At 41.0% G+C, this 22,317-nt stretch overlaps 1 protein-coding gene across 2 annotated transcripts in view; it reads right to left on the bottom strand.

Annotated features, from left to right (window-relative positions):
- Nucleotides 1-9,218: 9,218 nt before the first annotated feature.
- Epha4 (EPH receptor A4) overlaps nucleotides 9,219-22,317 on the bottom strand; it is a 155,738-nt gene continuing 142,639 nt past the window's right edge. Inside the window, exons 15-18 of one of the 2 annotated variants that reach the window (XM_004662890.2) lie at nucleotides 20,792-20,985; nucleotides 17,084-17,268; nucleotides 15,883-16,780; nucleotides 9,219-11,705 (exon numbers count right to left, since the gene is read on the bottom strand). In XM_004662890.2, coding sequence (XP_004662947.1) covers nucleotides 17,109-17,268; nucleotides 20,792-20,985 — 354 coding nt within the window. In that variant the 3' untranslated portion in view covers nucleotides 9,219-11,705; nucleotides 15,883-16,780; nucleotides 17,084-17,108. The remainder of the gene's footprint in view (nucleotides 11,706-15,882; nucleotides 16,781-17,083; nucleotides 17,269-20,791; nucleotides 20,986-22,317) is intronic. The other variant, XM_004662889.2, reaches the window with a different exon arrangement.

Here is a 22,317-nt window from a genome sequence, read left to right as displayed (position 1 = left end):
GTCATGGTCTTAGCTACGACGACAGAGACAAGAAAAATACGAGATTCCTGCTTTGGTTGATGTTAGAATCCAGTGGGGGGAAACAAGCAGATTAAGTGGTCTGTATTGTGGAAACCCAGTCCACTGTGAACATGAGCACAGAGTGACACATGGTCTCCTAGATGAAACTAAGAGATAACATCGACCCCCATGAGATACCGACTTGGGATCCCGACAGTGAGTTGGCACATGGCGTACAACTTGAGTGACCCCTGCTCCGTGAAGAGAAAAGCACGAGGAAAAGCCACGGACCCCAAACAGACTTGCACATTTGGAAACTGGAATCAGATCTCTTTGAAGCTTGGGTGCCTAAGTGACGCTTGTATCCTAAAGCTGTTTCTTCATTAGTAGAAATTATGAAAGCACCTTCTTTGCAGAGGTAAATAGCTCCATTGGGCTAACGGGAGTCAGTACATGTGGTGGTTTGAAGCTGAAGTCCTTCACAGAGCCCTGCGTTCGCATACCTAGTGGCCAATTGGTGGTGCTGTTCAGAAAGGCTGTAAGGAGGTCTTGGTGGACAAAGCTGGGCTCGGGCAGTCGCCCTTACAGAGTTCCACAGAGGCTGCTGGCTCTCCTCTCCTTACTTCCTCTCGGATGGTGTGATGCTGACTGTCTGCTCCGGCCGGGTTTTCCCCACCACGATGGACCTCCTTCTGAAACACCAAGCCGAACATGCACTCTTTCCTTCCTTAAGCTGATTCTGGTTAGATGGGAATGAAAAAATCATGGCTGTAGTACAGTTCTTGGCGCTCAGTAAAGGCTCTGTGATTGTTGGTTCCACTTATTCTGTAGAACTGCAGAGGGCCTAGTTGACATGCTGTGCATAAACCATAGTAGAAAATCTAGGCCAGTGTGATGTCAATAATAGTGCCTGTGCTTCCGATCTGAAGTGGAGAGAATAGGGCAGGTTTCAGGCTTGGTCAGCCAGAGGTCTGTCCTACAGTGAGCTGGCCATTATTTAACAACCAGCCTGGCTGAAGGAGGAAGAGACAAACAAAATAAATAAATAAAGTAGCAGCACTTTTTTTTGTAGCTTTTGACTTTTTCTGAAGTCGGTATCCCCAAAAGCCCAGTTTCAGGGCTGGAAAGATGGCTTAGTGGTTCAGGCACTTGCCTACAAAGACAAAGGAGCCAGGTTCAATTCCCCAGTAACCTTATTAAGCCAGATGAAACAGTGGTGCATGTGTCTGAAGTTCTGTGTGTGTGTGTGTGTGTGTGTGTGTGTGTGTGTGTGTGGTGGCTGGAAGCCCTGACATGCCCATTTTCTTTCTTTCTTTCTCTCTCCCATAAATAAAATCATTTAAAAAAAATTTTAAAGCCAGATTCACCTGCCAACATGACATGAATATGATCACAAGAGTCCTGGAATTTTTTTTAATTTTTATTTATTTATTTATTTGAGAACGACAGACACAGAGAGAAAGACAGATAGAGGGGGAGAGAGAGAATGGGCACGCCAGGGCTTCCAGCCTCTGCAAACGAACTCCAGACGCGTGCGCCCCCTTGTGCATCTGGCTAACGTGGGACCTGGGGAACCGAGCCTTGAACCGGGGTCCTTAGGCTTCACAGGCAAGCGCTTAACCGCTAAGCCATCTCTCCAGCCCAATTCCTGGAATTTTAAGCACTATCTCTCATGAGTTTGTACAGATATGCTCCAGTAATACCACTAGGTGCAGATCTGTGTAAGAAAGTCTCCTCCCCTCCACGTCACCATCATCCTGAAGATGTCTTTTCTAATGATCACTAAGTGTCTGCCAGAGAGAATGCTACCTTTGGTCCATAGGAAAGTGGAGTAGGATATAAGAAAAGTTGTTACCCACACCATGGAAAAGAAAATTGAAGCTTCCCTGGAGTTCCCCCTTGAACCATGGACTGTGTTGAGGGTTGACTCTGATGTAGACTTACTTCGTAGCTGGGCCTAGGTCAGTACCACTCAAACAATGGAAAGAGAGTTCATGACTCCCCCATTAAAGTGTGTTAGTTACTATTAGGAAAAGACCCAAAGGAGAACAAAAGCTGAGTGAACTACAAACAAAAGCCTAAGACATAACCAAGGGAGTCTACACCTTACTGTGAGGTAGATGCAAAGATACTGGAGTAGCAAATTATTGGCAAATTAGTCTTCCAATATCAGATATCATTTCTTTTTTGTATGAATGTATATACATGTTCACATGTGTGTAGGAAAATGTGTATGTGCATATGGAGCCCAGAGGTTGACACTTTACTTACTGAAGCACCATCTCTCACTTGAACTCACAGCTCTGCAATCTGGCGCCCCTAGCTAGCTAGTTTCTGGTGTCCCATCTCTGCCTCTCCAGTTTTGGGATTATAGATAGGCCACCACACCACGTCTGTCTGGCATTTATATGGGTGCTGGAAATATAAACTCCAGTCCTCATAATTGGCTTTATCTACTGAGCAACCCCCCACCAGCCCACATAGTAATTCTTATTTAAAAAGCAAGCAGAGGGCTGGAGAGATGGCTTAGCGGTTAAGCACTTGCCTGTGAAGCCTAAGGACCCCAGTTCAAGGCTCGGTTCCCCAGGTCCCACATTAGCCAGATGCACAAGGGGGTGCATGAGTCTGGAGTTCGTTTGCAGAGGCTGGAAGCCCTGGCACGCCCATTCTCTCTCTCTCCCTCTATCTGTCTATCTCTCTATGTCTGTTGCTCTCAAATAAATAAATAAAAAATTTTAAAAAATATTTAAAAAATTAAAAAAAAAAAGCAAGCAGAAAGCCAGAACCATAGCACTTGGCATCAGGGAACAATGTTTCATTATGCCAGTTCAGGCTTTAAGTTCAGATAGATTATAAACAGCCAGGACCTGACTTATAACGAGGTGATTTAGAAGCATCTTCTCATTTCACAGATGAGGACTTGTTTTGATTCTTTAAGTTTGTGACTATTTTGAGGGGAGGATAAAACAATCAACTCAATTAAACTTTAACTGAATGTTAAATGAGGTAGTGATTCTATTATGTCATCCACAAGATAATGCAAGAAGCAAGCTGAATCTGAGGGGCAATGAGCCTCCTGAGAGGCTGTAAGACTTCAGTAAGTCACAGAAGTAAATTCTGAGCAACTTAAACAAGAACGCTATTAATCATAATGTTTACCTGCCCTTTTTGCAAAACAACAACAAAAAAAGGTTACTCATGAGTGGCTTCTTGCCTTTTTCTATCAAGTATTTCTTGAACTTCTTTGTAACTTTTCAGGCCCTCACATTCCCCTCTGGCTGATTTTAAATTATGCTAATTGGAAGAGGGAAAAATGCTGGTAATGGAATAAAATGGAAAGCTATTTCTTATAGCATCTGGTGCAATCTGAGCCATTTAAAAGTGCATCTTATGGAAGAGATATGAATAAGCAATGCCAGTCTGATTGCAAACAACATGAGTCTCATTAGAACACGTCTATCTGATTGCTAGGTAGTGATCCACTGCAGATTAGTAGGCCATTATTGCCTCTTACATATCATGTGTATAAGACACAGTTTCTCTGGGTGTATATTAAAGCCACTTTCTTGTGTGGCTATCTTTTCCGGCTGAACACAATGCAATGCCTGTGTCCCACTAAGTTGATTTGAGCTGGGTTCTTGGGTCCTAATTCTATTTTCTCCTAAGTATTCATCAAGTTTTGTACAGCAGGGCTGTAAACAAAGAATTCTATCCAGGATGATTGCCAGAAATAAGATACCTCAGTGGTCTATTACCCACTCAACTGGGAGCAGTCAATGGCTCAAGGCACTTCCTCCAAAGGGAAAGGGTAAAATAATTGAGGGTAACCCCCAGCCCCCCATTCAGCTATGAGTCTTAGGTTGTTGATTTAAGTGGGTGGTACATTCTTTCATAGTCAAAATGCGTTTGATTATTTTCTATGACTGGAACAATTCAGACATCTTAGCTCAGGTCATGGCTCTGGTGCATGCTGTGTGGGCTCTGAAATCAGAACTAATAGTCATACAGTACAGTAGCTCATACACTCCACCCTCGCTTCACATCTCGCATGCTCTGTCCCTACTAGCACTTTGGTGCCTGGACCACCAAGGCAGAAAGGCAAATCCCAACTCAGCTACAAACCCAGGTTGGTACTTTAACATTCCTTGGGGCGTGGTAAGGGAAGGTCTAGGGGTGGATATTCAGCCAATGAGCTCCAGAGCTTACAGCTTTTGCAGCACATGATGATGCATCCATCTCATTCCCTTTCAGAGTTTGCATCTGAAACCCAAATGAAGCAATTTCCAAACCTATGCTTCACAAATATTCTCATTCCACAGAGACATTAAAAGGGTTCTATATTCAAATATAGTTGCAAAATTTCTAGATGAAACTGGCAAATTGGTTTAATATAGGATATCTCAGACCTTTAATATACCAGTGGGCTTTATGAATCTTCAAAGGGCAGCTGTAGAATATATCACTGTTGTCCAATTTTACTTGATCACAGAGGTGTGTACATCCCAACCTATCACTACCGGGGTGACACTCAACATCTTATCAACTTAATGCTTTATCTAAATGTTTATCCACTCTCTTCTGTGATGCCTTTTGGAATAATCACTTGCTTACCATGGTGTTTCCCATAGAATTGGTCACAATAATTTCTCACAAGAACCCAACAATGCTGGGTATATTTACTCCCATTATAAAGACGAGTAAACTGACTTTCAGGGAGGTGAAGTGATCCATGCAAAGTCAGATGCTAGAGAGTAGCTGAGGAAGGGGGTTCACATGAAATCTTTTACTAGTTCATGCTCAGCCTTTTCCCTCAGATAATTCTCCACTTGTCTTGGGACCCACCTTGAGTGTTTCTGTTTGGCTTGGTTAATACCTAGCCCCGTCTTTCACAGACCATCAGCAAAGTGAAGAACAGCATTTAACATGTACCGCCCAAGGCCTTCATGTTGACATCATGAAAATGGTTGGTTAAGCAAATCACTCCTAAGCCAGGCATGGCAGCGCATGCCTTTAATCCCAGCACTCTGGAGGCAAAGGTAGGAGGACCACTGTGTGTTCAAGGCCACCCTGAATCTACAGAGTGAATTACAGGTCAGCCTGAGCTAGAGTGAGACCCTACCTCAAAAAACCAAAAAAAAAAAAAAAAAGAAAGAAAGAAAAAGAAAATCACTCCTTCTCCTTCCCTCAGACCCTGACTACATATCAGACAGCAGTAACTTAGCTGTAATGATATACTTTTAGAATCTAGAGGTTGATCTTACAAAACGCTTTGGTAGGTGAACATTTCATTAAGTTACAATTTGTTCCATGGGAACTTATAAAAAATAATAAAAAGGCAAGATGAAGGATTACTTGGAAAAAAGAGGGGTGAGGGAATATGGACAAAAATGAGTAATAGCATGTGTGCATATTAACATTCTAGATATATACATGAAAGAGAAATAAAGAAAGAAAAAAGAAAAAAAACAATGACAAATTTGGAAAGAAGGAGTCACTGGAAGGGGGACTGTAGAGTGGGTAAGAGAAGGCAACGGGAGGATAAAAATACATTGTACACATGTCCAATAATTGTCAACATGTTTGTAAAAGGAAATGACAAGGCAGTGAAAACCAAGCTAGCTGCCAAGAGGAGCGCCACACGGCAAGGACAGACGTGCGCAGGCCGACGCTGGAGAGCAGCGAGCCTCGTGCTGGAGCTGCCTGCCTGACCAATCACATGGGCGGGGGCAACTGGGGCCCAGCATACAGTGCAAACAGCTGCTTGGAGTTAAATCCTAGACTTAATCCTTATAAGACAGGTGACCTTGAACTAGTTATCTAATCTCTATTGCCTTAGTGTTCCCATCTAACAAATGGGGTAAAAAAAAAAACCCACCTTTTGTATACTTTATGAACACCACTGTGAACAGTTAAACAGAGCTTAGTGCTGTGTGTGAGACCCAGTTAGTGTTCAAAAATGTTCATGGGTGCTGGAGAAATGGATTAGCCATTAAGGTATTTCCCTGTGAAGCCAAAGGACCCAGGTTGTATTCCTCAGGACCTACGTAGGCCAGATGAACAAAGGAAACATGCATCTGGAGCGTGTTTGCATTGGCGAGAGGCCTTGGTATGCCCATTATTTCTCTTCCTGTCTCTTTTCTATCTCTCTCTGCTTACAAATAAATAAAATGTTCATGGGTCCCAATAAATAGATTTGAATGCTTAGCTTCAGTTTCTTGCTCACTGGGCAGAGGTCAAGGAGTCAAGTTAGTATGGTTTTGAATATTCTAATTATATTCTTATTTTCCAGAGAATATTCTTTAAATGTCTTCTTGAGACATTTAGGGTTTATTCTGGACTTCTACCCCATTCTCCTCCTAGGGAGGTAGAATGTCTAAGATAATTTAAAAACTAAAAGGCAGACTCTTTTTGCTTATACTTGGAAGTGTGTGATTAAAAAAAAGTGTACACATCACTGTGTGGGAAAGAAAATGCAAGTGTGAGGCATCTTGAAAGGTGAGGAGGAGAATGCAAATGTTCCAGACTCTCAGCATTGGGTCAGCTTCCCTGCATCTCTGCAAAATGAGATTTTGCATGCATCTGTGCCAAGAGGTGAAAGTCAAAATTCCTAAAGTGCTCGTTCCTACTGGAAGCCTTCTCTGACCTTCTCCAGCTACATGACTTTTTCTTGTCCTTGTGGTAGACTGGCTGGTGCCTCAACAGTTTTAGTTCCTTTCCCAATGATAGAAGAAAATTTCATTTCTCCGCCTCCTGGCACTTGTGTTTGTTCCATATGATCGGGTTCTGGCCAATAAGATAAGGAAGGCCTAAGTCAAATCCCCTTCCAACACTGGCTGGGAAGCTCTCAATACAATTATCTACATTTGCTTCTCCTGATGTAGGGACCTTTGGTAGTAGCATCACAAGAAGGGACCTGTATGCATCACCTGTTGCTTAGAAAGGAGTTGCCAGGAGAGTCCTTTGTATTTTCATCAGGCTATGGTGTGTACAAGAAATAAGCATTGTTAAACCCCTGAGAATATGGGATCACTTATTATAGAGGAAGCTAACATTTATTTCTCCAAGTCATACAAAATCCCTGATTATACCATAGTGAAGTCCATGTCAGAATCATTGCTCATACTGCATGTGGTCATCTTGCTACCACTCCACTAGCTCTCCCTAGAAAACACAAGAAAAATACTCATGCATTGACTTTCTGTGCTTCTAAACAGGTAAGGAAAATCAGTTGCTTTCAAATCCCCAGTATACTAACTACCCTCTATGTTAAACAGCAGATTCCAGAGGGATGTGTAAGTACCAAGTGAACAGAAACTAAGCCAGTATAACCTGATTCTGAAATTCTTTTCATCCTACTAATGCTAACACTAAAAGACACTCTTTTGCTCCCTGGAAGCAGACCTTCCTTCCAGCTTTGCACATAGACTGTAAGCTCATGAGCACGGTTTCCAATGGACAGGGACCTGGCCAATTCACTGTTGATCCAGTGAGGCAGCGAGAACAGTATTCAACCTGAAGATTATACGTTGTCATGTATGGTGTCCTCCAACCAATTTAGATCTGAGGAGATTTATGAAACCTCCTCATCAAAATGTATATATACACATGTAATTAGTAATATTTGCACAATTTCAGGGAGTGCCTTGGACCTCTGGAGCTCCAGAACACCTCAAGGACCCCATGTTTAAAGCCCCTAGACAGAACTGTTACCTGGCTTGTTGGGTCAGTAACAAAGACTTAGAGAGAATAGAGGGGCTATAGAGATGGCTTAGCGGTTAAGGCACTTGCCTTCCAAGCCTAAGGACCCACGTTCAATTCCTCAGTACCCACATAAGAAAGATGCACACAGTGACATAGGCATCTGGAGCTCATTTTCAGTGGCTAGAGGTACCAGTGTGCCCATTTTCTCCCTCCCTTTCTCTCATAAGTGATAAATTATAATAAACATAAATTTCAAAGAAAAGAGGGGGGAGGTAAAAATAAAATAAAAGGCTACTGAGAGTAGAAACCATGGACCCCAGGCACCTTCTCCAAACTTTTCAACCTATGTGATTTTTACAAAGACTCAGCCCTGGGTGTGATGGCACACACTTTTGATCCCAGCACTGGGGACCAGGGGTAGAAGGATCACTACGAGTTGGAGGCCAGGCTGGGACTAGAGTGAGTTCCATGTCAGCCTGGGCTAGAGTGAGTCTCTACCTTGTCAAAGAAAGAAAGAAAGAAAACAAAAACCTCATAGCATTTCAATCGGCATAATACCAATGAAGAAATGGGCAACAACAATACAGGCTTGCTCTACACAACACAATTAACAAACAATAGATCCCAGCTTCCAGCTGGAGTCCAGTCTTACAATACAGTGAACATAGAATCTAAAGTCAGACTTGCTATGTATTGTTCTCAATAGCAAGGATTAGAAGTTAATGCTTTTCACATATTTACACATATTAAATTATCTCATTATACTTGCTGAACATTGTCTATTAAAATAATAATGAAGTTGGGCATAGTGACACATGCCCTTAGGTGAACCCAGTAGTAGGAAGGTTGGAGCAGAAAGAATGAGTTTGAGGCAAGCCGGGAATATGTATGGAGATTCTGTATCAAAGAAAATAGATTTTATTCCTCTAAATAAGTATGCTAACTTAAAACTTAAGGTTTTATCTTTTTTAAAAAATTTTTTGTTCATTATTTATTTATTTATTTGAGAGTGACAGACACAGAGAGAAAGGCAGATAGATAGAGCGAGATAGAGAGAGACTGGGCATGCCAGGGCCTCCACCCAGTGCAAACGAACTCCAGACGCATGTGCCCCCTTGTGCATCTTGCTAATGTGGGTCCTGGGGAATCGAGCCTCAAAAGGGGATCCTTAGGCTTCACAGGCAAGCGCTTAACCACTAAGCCATCTCTCCAGCCCAGTTTTATCTTTTAATTAACTGAAACAATAACTTAGAACTATCATCCATATGCAAATGATATTGAAAAGTACAACCAAGGTCAACCGAAGCAGGGCCTAATGGTACAAACCTATAACTCGATTTACTTTGAATGCTGAAGTGGGATCAGAGGTTCAAGGCCACTATGAGCAACATAGTGAGCCTCAGTCTCAAAATAAGGAAAGAGATATAGTTTGGTGCATGCCAAGCATGTGTAAGCTCCTAAGTTCAGTCCCCAACACTGAAAAAAAAGAAAGAAAGAAAAACAGACACAGCCAGATGTCAGGTTTATATACGGCAACTACTTTATTACTTTCATATGCAAACCCTTTGCATTTAGTTTGCTATTTTACAATTTTACAAACTAGGTATAAAAGACCATAAATAAATGACATAAGTTATGTGTACCTAAAGTCCATGAAGGGAAGAAAAAAATACCTTGACAAATTAAAGCAAAATAGAAATTCTATGTCTAACTCAAAAGATTGCTCAAAATTTGGAACAAGTGTGAACCAAGCAATGTTCTATTAACTTCTTTTTCAGAATGAACTAAATTATGTCTTATACATTCTAATTTTAACCACAGTCCTTGCATATTCCAACATACTTGGAGTAGTACAAAAAAATAAATGCACTCTTCAGCGTGTATCAATGCTTGGTGTTGTTTGGACAATGTTCAATAAGTGAAAATATTGCTTCTAGAACTTTCCTTTACGGGTCAGAATTTAAGTGTCTTCAGACAAATGTTGAGGCTATTGGAGTGTATGGATTAATACACAGATCCTTCACAGATGAGGACGAGGTCTTAGAACACACACCCATTGTGTAGTGAACACAACCTTTAATTTTTTTTTTTTTTTTTTAGTACACCAGACATTTCATTTATTAAGATGGCTAAAATGTCACTTAGAGTCTGCAGACACTTGGTGCAGCTACTTGATTTGGTGCAGGGAACAGCTTCGTGCTGTTTCATAGACATGAGTAGAATTTAGCTCGAGTTCATTAGGCCAGTGCTTGCTGAGGGGTAGATAGACCCAGAAGTTGGCCTCCTCCCTCTCACCTCTGGGAAGAATGATCTCTGCTCATTCAATGAGGTTCAACCTCATTTCTTTACACATATTTTCCAGGCATCAACGCATAGGCACATCCCTTTAAAAATATATTAAGGTCCCCAAAAAGGGGTGAATTAACTTTGTCACTCTGGCATAGTTATGAGAATATAATGCCACACACCCTGTCAGAATGCAACAAATATTTATTGATGATTTTTCTCTACTTATTCAATAATATACAGTTCAGAATCTTTTCCCCCGTTTTCCCTGATTTGATGTTATAGCTTATATAAATGGCCACAGTTTTTGCGACTGTAGCTCAGAATAAGCAAGGCAGCCACTCAGGTTCTGGAAAATGGCAGTATGTTGGCTGGAGTTTGGTATACAAATCACATCAATACTGATTTTCAGACACCAGAGCTCAGATCCTAGGAGACTGGCGTACTTATGAGGGCAAGAGGAACTAGCTGCATATTAATTACTGGAGAACTTTCCATGTAATCGGAGAACCTGAAATTGCTTGAGGCCATTTCACCCCGACTACATTAACCTCAAGAGTCACTGGCATGTATTTTTCTGTGACATTGAGAGACAAAGTATTAATCCAAACACATCATCTCAAGGCTGACACACATATCTACGCTCATCTCCAAAAGTATATGAATTGCATATATTTGTTCGCACTCAGCAAGTCCATTTATGCAGGGAAACAAAGGCTATTTGTCCTCCATTTGGGGTTACCACATGATGCCATCCCCTTCTTGCTTCACCGAGTAACTGGTGAGTTGGATGAGTCCAATCAGAATCTGTGATTTGGGTGATGGGTGCTCACCTACATGGATTTATATCCTAATATTACTTCACCATCAAGGCAAAAAACACATCTGTTCAAAGCTGGAGAATTACTTCTCAAGATTAATGTGGCAGCTACAAGTTTCATTTTTGACATGGGATATGTAGCATTTCCAGGTTGTTTTGCCAAGGGGATGGGCATGGTGTCCAGGCCCAATAAATCATACAGTTTCTTTGTCTTGGAACTGATGGGAAACCAGAATTCTCCAGGTGTAGCATTCCACAACACTCACAGGCAGTTCTAAGCATGAAGTTAATGCACACACGCAGACACACACACGCGCGCACACACTCACACCTATGTACACACATCAAAAGAGATAGTCAGCTCATATTTAGTCTAGGAAAAAAAATATATTTATATCACTGCAATGGCACACCCTGGGTAAAATGTTACGTCAGCAATGCATATCATAGGCAGCTCACGAAACTGACTGTGTTCTGCATGGTGGCACCTGACCCGGTGTCCATCGTGAAACCTGTAGCCTTTGGTCACTTGCTGCCACAACAACGCAGCAATGACGTACAGGAATGAGATATGGAAATACATATAAATAAAACCACAAGGAGTGTGGGAGCGAGGGCTCTGCAGATCCGCCACCACGAGACGGCACATTCCTCAGTGCAATCAGAGAACAGATGCTGAACTAGATGCGGCTTTCACTGGGAAAGAGGACTTGAAACGCATACACTTGTTCCTTTCGGGTACAGCTGTCACCCCATCCGTGTATTTGCCCCAGAACTGGCATGAGAGAAACAGAAGAAACACATCTGGAAGGAACTGAGCAGGGGTGTGTTCTGTTTTCTTCCAAAGCTTTATAATCTACAGGAGGGGCTGTGAGGCTGAGACGGCAGCAGGAACTCCCTACAGGGAAAAGAACAAGACTTTAGACAAAACATCAGCCAGTGTTTCCAGCCAGCAGCTCCCCACTAGCTACAAGTTACACATGTTTAGACAGTGACAAGACACATCGCGTGTTAAGATTTATAAAAGGTAGCAAGGCTCGGGGGTAGTAATTCAGGAGGGAGACCATGAATTCTTACTTTGCTTTAAAAACATAAGGAAGAAAATAGCAAGAACAAAATAATGCATATCAACAACTTAATGATAGTAACATCAAGAAGATATATATATATATCCCTATCACATGCGCAGGAAACTGGATCATCCAGAGAGTAAGGAATATGTTCCAGGTCATATACTTTGATCTTTAAAAGCCAAGGTTACATCCCACAAGCCTGACAGGACAGCCAAGCTTGATCCACTGTGCTGTGTGGACTGTCAGATGGAAACCCTGACTATGTAAGTTCATGAGCCATCAATAATTATCAATAATGATCAAAAAGTTACAAAGCAAGGTAAGAAATTGGACATTTTTCTTAAAAAGGAGAGGGAACACGGGGTTGGTGATCAGGTAGAAACTAGGATGGGGTGGTGGATAGCCTCGGGGCTCTCTCCACAACTGCTGTACCAAGAACGCGTCAGCCATGCTCTAGGGCTCTAGGTACCAGTGTGGAACCCAATGAGGCCGGCACAAAGCCATGACCCTATCCTCGTTCCTTGCCATCTTCTCGCTTGCCAAGTGAATCAACACTAAAGGAAGCACTTTTAGCTTATTAATCTCTGACAACTAACCTTCAGGGGCCCTTCTTGGGCTTCCTCTCCACCTGTGGGCCATAGGAGACTTATTTACAGTTGATGGCCTGAAGTGTCAATTAGGAATTAGTACTAAAATGCACTTTTAAAGATGATTGTGTTTAGTTTATCAAGACATGTTTTGCTTTGTGTATTTACTGGATAAGAAGGAATAAAATGTAATTGTTTTGAGATAAAGGAAATATTTAAGCTTGTAAAAAAAACCAGTCTGTTTAGAATATGGAAATAAAATATGCACATGTGGAACCTTGCACACTTGCGTCTGGCTCAAGTGAGACCTGAAGAGTTGAAAATGGTTCCTTAGGCTTCACAGGCAAGCACCTTAACTGCTAAGCCATCTCTCCAGCCCAAGAAATTATTTCTCACCAATGTAGAAATGTAGGTTGAGTATAGTGGCACACACCTGTTATCCCAGCACTTGAGAGGCTAAGACAAGAGCACCTTGAGTTTGAGGCCAGCCTGAGCTACATATTGAAACCCTTTCAACAGATAATACATAGTTATAGATAGATAGATAGATAGATAGATAGATAGATAGATAGATAGATAGATGGATAGATAGATAGACAGATAGACAGACAGATAGATAGATAGACAGATAGATAGACATATAGATGATAGATAGATAGGACAGGATAATGTGACTTGGGAGGGAAGGGTGAAAAAGGAAAAATGGAATTTGATCAGTAACATTATATACATATATAGAAACATCACGCTGGACCCCATAAGTATGGACAACAAACACATACTAATAAAAACAAGTTCCTTGTCAACACTAAAACTGTTTTAATAACTCTCCAAACTATTCTGAATAAGAGAAAAGAAAGAGAAAGGAAAGAAACAGTATTAGACATGGTTTTCTACCTCTTTCCTCTCAAGAAATCAGTACACACGTCAAATGTAGTTTATGAAACTTGAACATGTAGGAATCTCATCAGACCAGCATGAGTCATGTAAAGAAGGCCATGATCTTGACCTTAAAACTCTGTGGTATAATCACACCATGTGGACAGACAAACTTTCTGATAGTTTCATTAGCTAGAGACAGAGCAGGCTCATTAGCAAGCACATCAGCCCTCCTTCTGTGTGAGAACCCCTTCTATCCTCTACTGTGTACAGATTCTGGTCACCATTTTGCATGGACATTTTAGGGCCTTAGTAGTTTACTTGAAAATGGATGTGCAAAGTGAACACAGCAGAGTAATAGCTAAGGAAAACAAGACTTTCTCCATTTAATTCGGGCAATTCCTTTATCACAGAGAGTTTCTAGAATAGAAACCCGAGGCAGCATGTGGTCTGCATGGGGTCTTGTGGTACTCTGCACTCATGGCAGCTCAATAATAGACAAAAGTTCTGCTCTTGAATTTACTCGCAAAACAATGAAATGACTTTAGCATCCAATTTCTTTCATTGCACTGGAGTTGCATTTGTGTATTTTACTGTCTTCTTAATTACAAAGTAATTCCACAAACTTCAAAGCTAGATATAAGCATGCAAGGCCTCCCAGAAGCTATTGGATATTGCATTGATATACATGTAACTCCCAACCTCTAAGAAACCCATCTAAAATGAAGAAGTGTCTCCTGCCTGACCCCTACTACTGACCTACATCTTGCTCCGTGGGGCATTTGTGGAAAAGGGACTCATCAAGAGACTTGGGCAAAGAGGGAGAACACCATTTCCTCTGGGAACTCACTGTGTTCTCTACAAAAGTACTTTCTACATGCATACAACACCACACATAAGGAAAGCTGTATTACAAAGGAATCACCATCTCTCTCTAATTTCCAGGTGGGGGAACTGAGATATGAAAAAAAGTGGGGTGAATTTCCCAGTGTCAAAATTTTGGCTGGATTTAGAATCACAGCTGTCCAGATGCCAGAGTCTGGCTCCATGCCCTGGGAACACCAGCATTTCTATTGTTCTGGATCTCTCTTCTAAGACTCCAGAGAGGCAATGAACACTTTCACTGCTACTGAATATTACTTTAGACCCATAGAAAGTCCTTCTCTGACTCTCACACAGGCATGTACTAACATTAAGACTCAGAAAGTGGCCTTTGCATGATATAAATGTTCATACTAATTCATTTATAGGATATCTGTTGAGCAATAACAAAACAACTCCAACATAGTAAACAAAAAAAAAAAGAGAGAGAGAGAGAGAAAGAAATCACATTTTAGAATCACACATCATTTCTTCTAAAGTTCTGCTTTGAACATGTTCCACATTTACAAACACACATCAAGGTCAAAATTGGTGACTTTAAGAAAGGAAAACTTTCATTTATTCTGCATCTTCAAGGCAATATTCTGGTTTTACAATGTATATTTCTATACTGCCTTCTTATTGAAGTTGCCCTACAGATATTAAAAACAAAATATTCCAGTGCTTGGTATTGAAAAGAAAATAATTTTAAAGCAAACAATACAACAACAACACACACACACACACACACACACACACAAACCTAGTCTGCATTTACAGACTTTTAACATGAATATCCAATACTCCTAGACTCCAGCAAAAGTGGTGATAAAACAGAAATTGTTTGAGTCATTCTGAAAACACATTTCTCCTGAACAGAAAAGCCTTTACAACTAACGTTGCAAAAAAGGTTTCTACTAAACTGTCATGAATTGACAACATCAAATTTAACATTCCTCAATCTATACGAAATAGCTTTCAGTATAAAACTGAGAGAGAAAAAAGAGGTCATTAAAATCAGCCGAGCTCTTGTTTAAAAGTGATAAAAATGGAACAGTTAAAAGAAAAAATTCCCAGTCCAAAGTTAGGTCTTTTGCTTCTAGGAATGAACACAGCCATTAAATATACCCATTCCGTGAAGAGTTTCTAAGACATAAAACAGAAGCATTGAATTCTGCTAATGGATTTGTGGATAAAAATTGCATTTTTTTTTTTTGTAAAATATGTCACTTTCTGACAGTGAGGAACTCATAGCCAGTTTCAAGTCTAACCAGTGACATTTGGTTAAGCCTATCTGATGGGGACTACTAGAATAAGAAAGAAAATGGTTCTGTATCCAAGGAAACACTCCAATATGTGAAATACATGATCCACTAGTTTGAAAAGTCTTACTCCACACCCAGGACATAAACGATATGCATGGTATGAGGGGTACCACAGACAACATAGACAGAGGAGTCTAGGACCTGTCCTTTGAACCTGACCTCATCGGGTTATTTTACTTCTTCCTAGAAGAACAAGGGAGTCATACTGTTTTTGTTCATCTATACTTATTTAAAAAAAGGAGTAAATTTAAAAAAATGATAGACATGTTTCAAATGAGGTCAAGTTTCTAAAATAATAATAGTAAAATTTTCATTAGACAAAGAGTCACAGCTGGTTTTGCTGAACTTACCTTGTAAATTTAGGGTTGCTTCTTTATAGCAGGGAAGTGTGAAAGTTCCTTATTCAAGATTGTCACAGCCTACTATCCATAAGGTACTTATAGGTTTGTACAGTCCCCAAATAAACTTTTATATGGCACAGCCTCAGGCCCAAAGCAACAGCACTCCTTCGTCCAGTTAGGGGTTATCAGGCTTGGGGTTTTGCATTTTAAATCCACTTTCCTTCTCTTTCTAGCTCTCCATGTGATAGGAATCCACCAGGTGACCTGGTGACTCAAGAGGCAACATGGATGAGTGAGCCACGTGGCTTTTCCTGGGTTTTATTCAGCGGTATGAGCCACTTCCTCACAGCCGCCATGGAGTCCCCCCACAACGCTTTTGGGCAGGGTCTTCTTCTCAGGGGAGACAACTGTAGTTTATGCCACAGACAAAACCCTTCCGTTGTAATTCCACATGGAGGGAGGATGAAGGTTGACTCGCAAAAGCTCTGTGTCTAGCAGTGAAGACAGCATCGAAACTCAGAGGCAGAGATCTCTTTATATAGGCGTAAGTATACTACACACCACAGGACGGAAGTACTTCTGAGCAATGACAGGCCCCAGGTCTCAGTCCCCCACTCACCGCCTTTTCTGTCAAAGCCCCAGTTTCAGCAATCTGTACACCAATCAGCCCCGCAGGTTTATTTTCCTTTAATTTCAGAGGGCGAAGACGAAGTAAAAAAGTGCAGTTCTTCAATTAAAGTGCATGGATGAGGTAAACTAACTTCAACAGTTTTGGGTTTAGTCAGTACTGGCTCAGACAGGAACCATCCTGCCGTGTAGCTGCTGCATCTGGGTTCGCATCGCCTGGACGCTGCTCAAAATCTTATTCTGGTGTGTGACGGCTGTGATGCCGATTCTTGCCAGGTCACTGGAGGAGGCGAGAACACAGGGGTTCTGAGAATGTTTTTCCCGGCTTCATGCAGACACACATTTGAATCAAGACATAATGAATATAGCACAAGACAGGTGTATTACAATGTCTAATTAAGCAATTTAATGCAACAGTGTAGATACTTAATAGAAACCAGGTAAAATTATACTCAGTCAAAATGAGAGGCATTCTAGTTTTCTTGTTTCTTTATTTTTTTTTTAAATTATGAACGGGATGATTATGCAGCTCAAAGCAAAAATAAATTTTAAAAAAGGAAAATACTATGAAATCTAGATTTACCCTGTGGTGTAACATCGCTGAGTACTTACTCCTGGCTCATGTGCACCACGGCCTCGAGCGTGGTGTAACCAGCAGCTGTGAAGTTGTCCTTATATCGGTCCATTTTCACAGCCTGCAGCCAGTCGCCCACCGATACTACCGCAGAAAACTCAGGGGAGCTGGGATCCAACAAAGTAGTGTTGGGTCTAGAAGTGGAACAAAATATATAGGAGAGGATCTATTGGTGAGACAGGAAGACTCAGCAACCACATTGCATAAGATAGGTCAGGGGAAATGAAAGGTCATGAAAAAAGTTTTAAATAAATGGTATAGTTATGGTGCAAATTAACCTTGTACTAGCCCCTCTTAATTCCACATAATCAATCACTTATTCATTCTTAACTCTAGTTCCAGATCTACTTTTATGTGGACCTCTTAGGGTATTTAAACTCTCCAGACAGGTGTCTTAACATCCCAACAGGGGAAAGATTGGGGGAGCCTTTGCAGCAGAAACCTGTTCAATCTTGGCAGAAAGAGACCAGTTTCTGCCAGAACCAAATATCACAAACGTTAGCCCAGCAATTATGGGAACCTTACTGAAGTACATGTAAGGAAAATTGCAAGCTTGCAACCCGGCAGGCTCAATGGAAGCAGAGAGAACAGTGAGAGTTCAAGTCCTGCATGATCGTACCCAGGACCGTAGACAGGTTCAGTGCACTCAAAGAAACTTGGGGCAGCAGGAGTTAATCCCCCCTTTAATCAACCCACTCCTGACCAGCACGTATGCCAAAGCTGGCAGGAAGAACAGGCACTTTGATCACTGTTTGGATTGGGGAATGTGCTTCTCATATTCCTTTGCCGGGTTTCTGAATATTTCAACCAATTCAAAGCACTTCTTATTAACTTAGTTATGAGTTTATTCATTTCTCAAGCCAGGTGCTTAATATCAGGTTATTGTGAAGAATGACTCCTGGCAGGCACCCTGTCATTTCTCATGATAGCGATACATAATAAACCCCTGTTTATAGCAGTATTTAAGAGAGTTAGCCATCTTCATCAACCAACTACTTTAAAAAATTCAGACCTTCACAGAGGGATATTATATTATCTTTATTATTATAATTTCCTATACAGAAGTACTGTTATCTATTGTTGTAGTAAAAGTTTCCTACAAATTATAAAATGTGTCTGAGGCTATATTTGAGTACAGACATTTAAATTGGAATTATATCTTGAGTGAAATTTTTTTTCAATGTTGAAACAAAATTAAGTCACAATGCCTTGATTTATTTTCTATATAACAGAATGAATACGACTCTATTTAAAATTTTCATTGTTAACTAAATTGTTTTGATCTGTATTAGTTCCCTTTTAGACAAAATTTTCATCAAAATTTTTTATTAGTTTTTATGTCCAAAGCTTGCCTCTTTTGGCCTTTATCTTGTGTCCCAACTTCAATTGTCTATTTTTGCTTTTGAGTTAAATTCTGCAGATGTTTACAACAAAAATAGTCAAGATTTAATTCTCCCAGTTTTGTGTTAACACATAAAACTTAAGATGTGTATCTGAGTACTGAGGGCATAGCAGTAAGCTTTGCTATTAAACAAAGACCAAGAGTTTGCATTTATTCCTAACTCCAAGCCAAGCACATTAACAGGGAAAGATGGAGATTCCAACAGCCTGGCACGTTCAAAATGGCCTCAGGATGAAAACATATTCACTCTGTGTCAATTAGCTGCAAGGGTCACTGACAAGCTTGTTTTGGAGGTCTTGGCTCACTTTGTAGAACACTGTGACATTTGCCTAATTGTGCGCTGAACTATGTACCATGTTATATTACATTCTATCCTATTATCTTTGGTAGGAACACCTATGAAAATAAGTTATATATCTTAATGAAAAAAAAATTCAAACTGAGAAAAGTATTTGCAAGAACTTCATTAGCTCTGTTCTTTGCTGCAAAGCACACATTACCTGGTATTAGAGACTGAATACCGTTTGCTACTCCTCCAAATACTAACAGACGTGTATCAACTAGCAAGAACTGGCCTTAAAACCCCAGACAGAACACATGGACTCGGGAGCAGAAGCTGAATGTAGAAAAAGCAGAGATTGATCAGCTGGCTAGCCCTGGAAAGGAGCCTTGGAGCTACCCATTTTATTCTCAGAAAAAAAAAAAAAAAATTAAAAAAAAATTTTAAAAAGATAGGAGAATATAACTTTCTTTAGTTCATATAGTTATGTGGAGCCCTGATAAGAGTATAATGTGAATTTCAGCCCTTTAGGATACTATTTTAACAGCTTGATGATTATGCTGTTTTGCCTAATGGCCAATGATAGGAATTTGAAAGCATAGGAGAATTCTTCTTTTTTTTTTTTTTTTAATCATGTGCTATGACAACAAGTATATTCCTTGTCTTCCAAGACCTTGGGATGTTTCTGGATAAAGATTGGAGTCGGACTTCAGAGGCCCTGCATAAACTAGAAATGCTTGGACACTGAGTTGGCGGGGGCGGGGGGGGGGGGAGGCGTTGTCCTATTTTTATTTCAGCTTCATGAGGAAAGAGAAGCATTTGTGAAGCTCAGAGTTGGGGCTCAGTAGGTGGCTCACCTCACATAGTCTTAACTGTTCTTGACTCCTGTAACCCCTTACCTGCTGAGCCTGCTCTGTATCCTTTTGATGCGACTGGCATTCAGGGTCCAGAATCTGATCGCAGGAAAGCCCATTCTCAAGGTGACATTCCTAGCATACAATGGACCTGAGGCCTTTCTGCTTTTCTTAGACTAATTTGCTTCTTTAGTCTCGAGGCTACCTCTTTCATAAGTGGTCCAATCATTCTGGCTTTTAAACCCCTTCTCGAACATGCATTACAGGATTCATAACCTGACCAGATTCTGTGTGTACTCAGTGCCCTTCTACTCTGAGATACCCAGAAAATGGAAAGCAGATTAAAAACAACCAATCTCGTTCTATAATTAATACTTTTTTTCCTCCTTCAATTTTTCTTCTTTTCTCAATTCAAAATAGGACAGGCACTGACTGATGTCTTTTAAGAGTACATTTTGTTCCTCTTCTTAAAATGTCAGGGGTGATATCATAAAATAAGCTTCTTAGTTATTTTTTTCTTGCCTTCTGGTTGTTTTGTGTGAGACACTTTAAAATAATAAGTATGTCTACTTGAAATACTCTACTAATTGAACAATAAGACTCCCAGGTGTGTAGCTAAATGGCACTTCTGACTTTATAGAGGTGGGAAGTGGATGGCATAAGTCCCACTCTCCTCCCAGCTCTGTGCCCCCTCATACATCACTATTTTTTTTTATTTATTTATTTGAGAGCGACAGACACAGAGAGAAAGACAGATAGAGGGAGAGAGAGAGAATGGGTGTGCCAGGGCTTCCAGCCTCTGCAAACGAACTCCAGATGCGTGCGCCCCCTTGTGCATCTGGCTAACGTGGGACCTGGGGAACCGAGCCTCGAACCAGGGTCTTTAGGCTTCACAGGCAAGCGCTTAATCGCTAATCCATCTCTCCGGCCCCTATGTTTTATTTTTATTTTTTGAGGTAAAGTCTTGCTCTACTCCAGGCTAACCTGGAATTTACTCAATAGTTTCAGGGTGGCCTTGAACTCAGGGCGATCCTCCTACCTCAGGGCTTCCTAAGTGATGGGATGGAAGGCGTATGCCACCATGCCCGGCGCCACATCACGATTAAGTAAGCATGGCAAACCTGGAGCTCTCCGTCCCCGTCCTCTTCAAGCTGTTGGGATTGCGGATGAGTTTGTCCAACATGTTGACAATCTGCCCAAATTTAGGCCTGTCACTTCTCTCCTTCTGCCAGCAGTCCAGCATGAGCTGGTGGAGGGCAACGGGGCAGTCCATTGGCGGGGGTAGCCGATAGCCTTCCTCGATGGCTTTAATCACCTAGGGAAGACAGCATGGCGGCACAGTAAGCTGCCAGCAGCTTGAGTGTGGGCATAGCTCCAGCTCCTTCGCAGAAGCCGGAGCCAGGTATCACTGGCAACAACCGAGACCAGCCAGATGTTGCTAAATGAAAAGTGATGCCAGCCTGAAAAGCTAAAGTGAAGATATATTGATATTCCGGAGTGGTTAGAACCCACTTAGGCATCAGCCTGGTGTCAGAGCTTTGGTGACCTGCCTCCACTCTGCTGTTTAGAAGCAACACACTTATACATCCCAGCAAGAGAGAGACCAACGCCATAGCTGGCCCCCGTCAAAAGCAATTCCAAAATGAGATTTCCCCTGATACTACTTCAACCCTCTGTCTTCTGGCTCAAATAGCTACTGTGTCCACACCAGAGACCATTACCTGACACCAAGTCGTTTTCATCTTGCAAGACAACATCCTTAGATTTATTTCAGATGTTATTTCAGTGTCTATGTCTTACTCTCTGTTGGCTATTGATAAGCTCTATACAACATGTTGTACATACACTTCAAATAAAGATTTATTGTAATATTTATGCAATATTTGAAGAGGTCCCTTACACACAGAAAGAAGTTAAATGGTGATAATTGCCTTACTGCTTACATCATATGGACTGTTTTCATTACTTAATAGTATAATCATTCAACAATGTGCTAATTCAATTTTTTAATGTATCTACATGGGTATCACATCATTTTCTTTCTTTATCTTTTTTATTTTTTTTATTTATTTTTTTTTTTGAGACAGGTTCTCACTACGTTGCCCAAGCAGTCCTCCAATTTGCAGTTCTCCTGCCTCAGCCATGTTAAGTGCTGGGATTGGAGGCATGTACTTCCATGCCGACTACTCTAGCTTCTCATTGACTTTCTCTAATTCCTATCATATTAGGACATGAGTCACAATAATGTGATATGGTAGGACTTCATGAAAACTTCAAAGATAAGAATGGATTTTCCCATGTTTTTTTTTGGCTACTCATAAACTTGATGAGTATCTCCTGTGATTCTGGAACATTTTTGTTTGCATCTTTCAAAGTTTTATTCTATTGAAAGCAATCAATTGATTGTTGCAACCCCCCGCCCACCCATACCCACCATGATTGCTACAAATCTATCAACAGTGCTAAAATTGGACATCACCATGTAATCCTAGCACTTAGGAGGCAGAGGTAAGAGGATTGCTGTGAGTTTGAGGCCACCCTGAGACCACATAGTGAATTCCAGGTCAGCCTGGGCTAGAGTGAGACCCACTCTCAAAACTAAAAAAGAAAAAGAAAAAAGAAAAGAAAAGAAAAAATGCTGCAGCCA

The sequence above is a fragment of the Jaculus jaculus genome, chromosome 4 (genome assembly GCF_020740685.1).
Source record: "Jaculus jaculus isolate mJacJac1 chromosome 4, mJacJac1.mat.Y.cur, whole genome shotgun sequence".
Classification (NCBI taxonomy): domain Eukaryota; kingdom Metazoa; phylum Chordata; class Mammalia; order Rodentia; family Dipodidae; genus Jaculus; species Jaculus jaculus.
The sequence above is the reverse complement of the archived record's forward strand: the minus strand, read 5'-3'. Positions and strand labels throughout refer to the sequence as shown.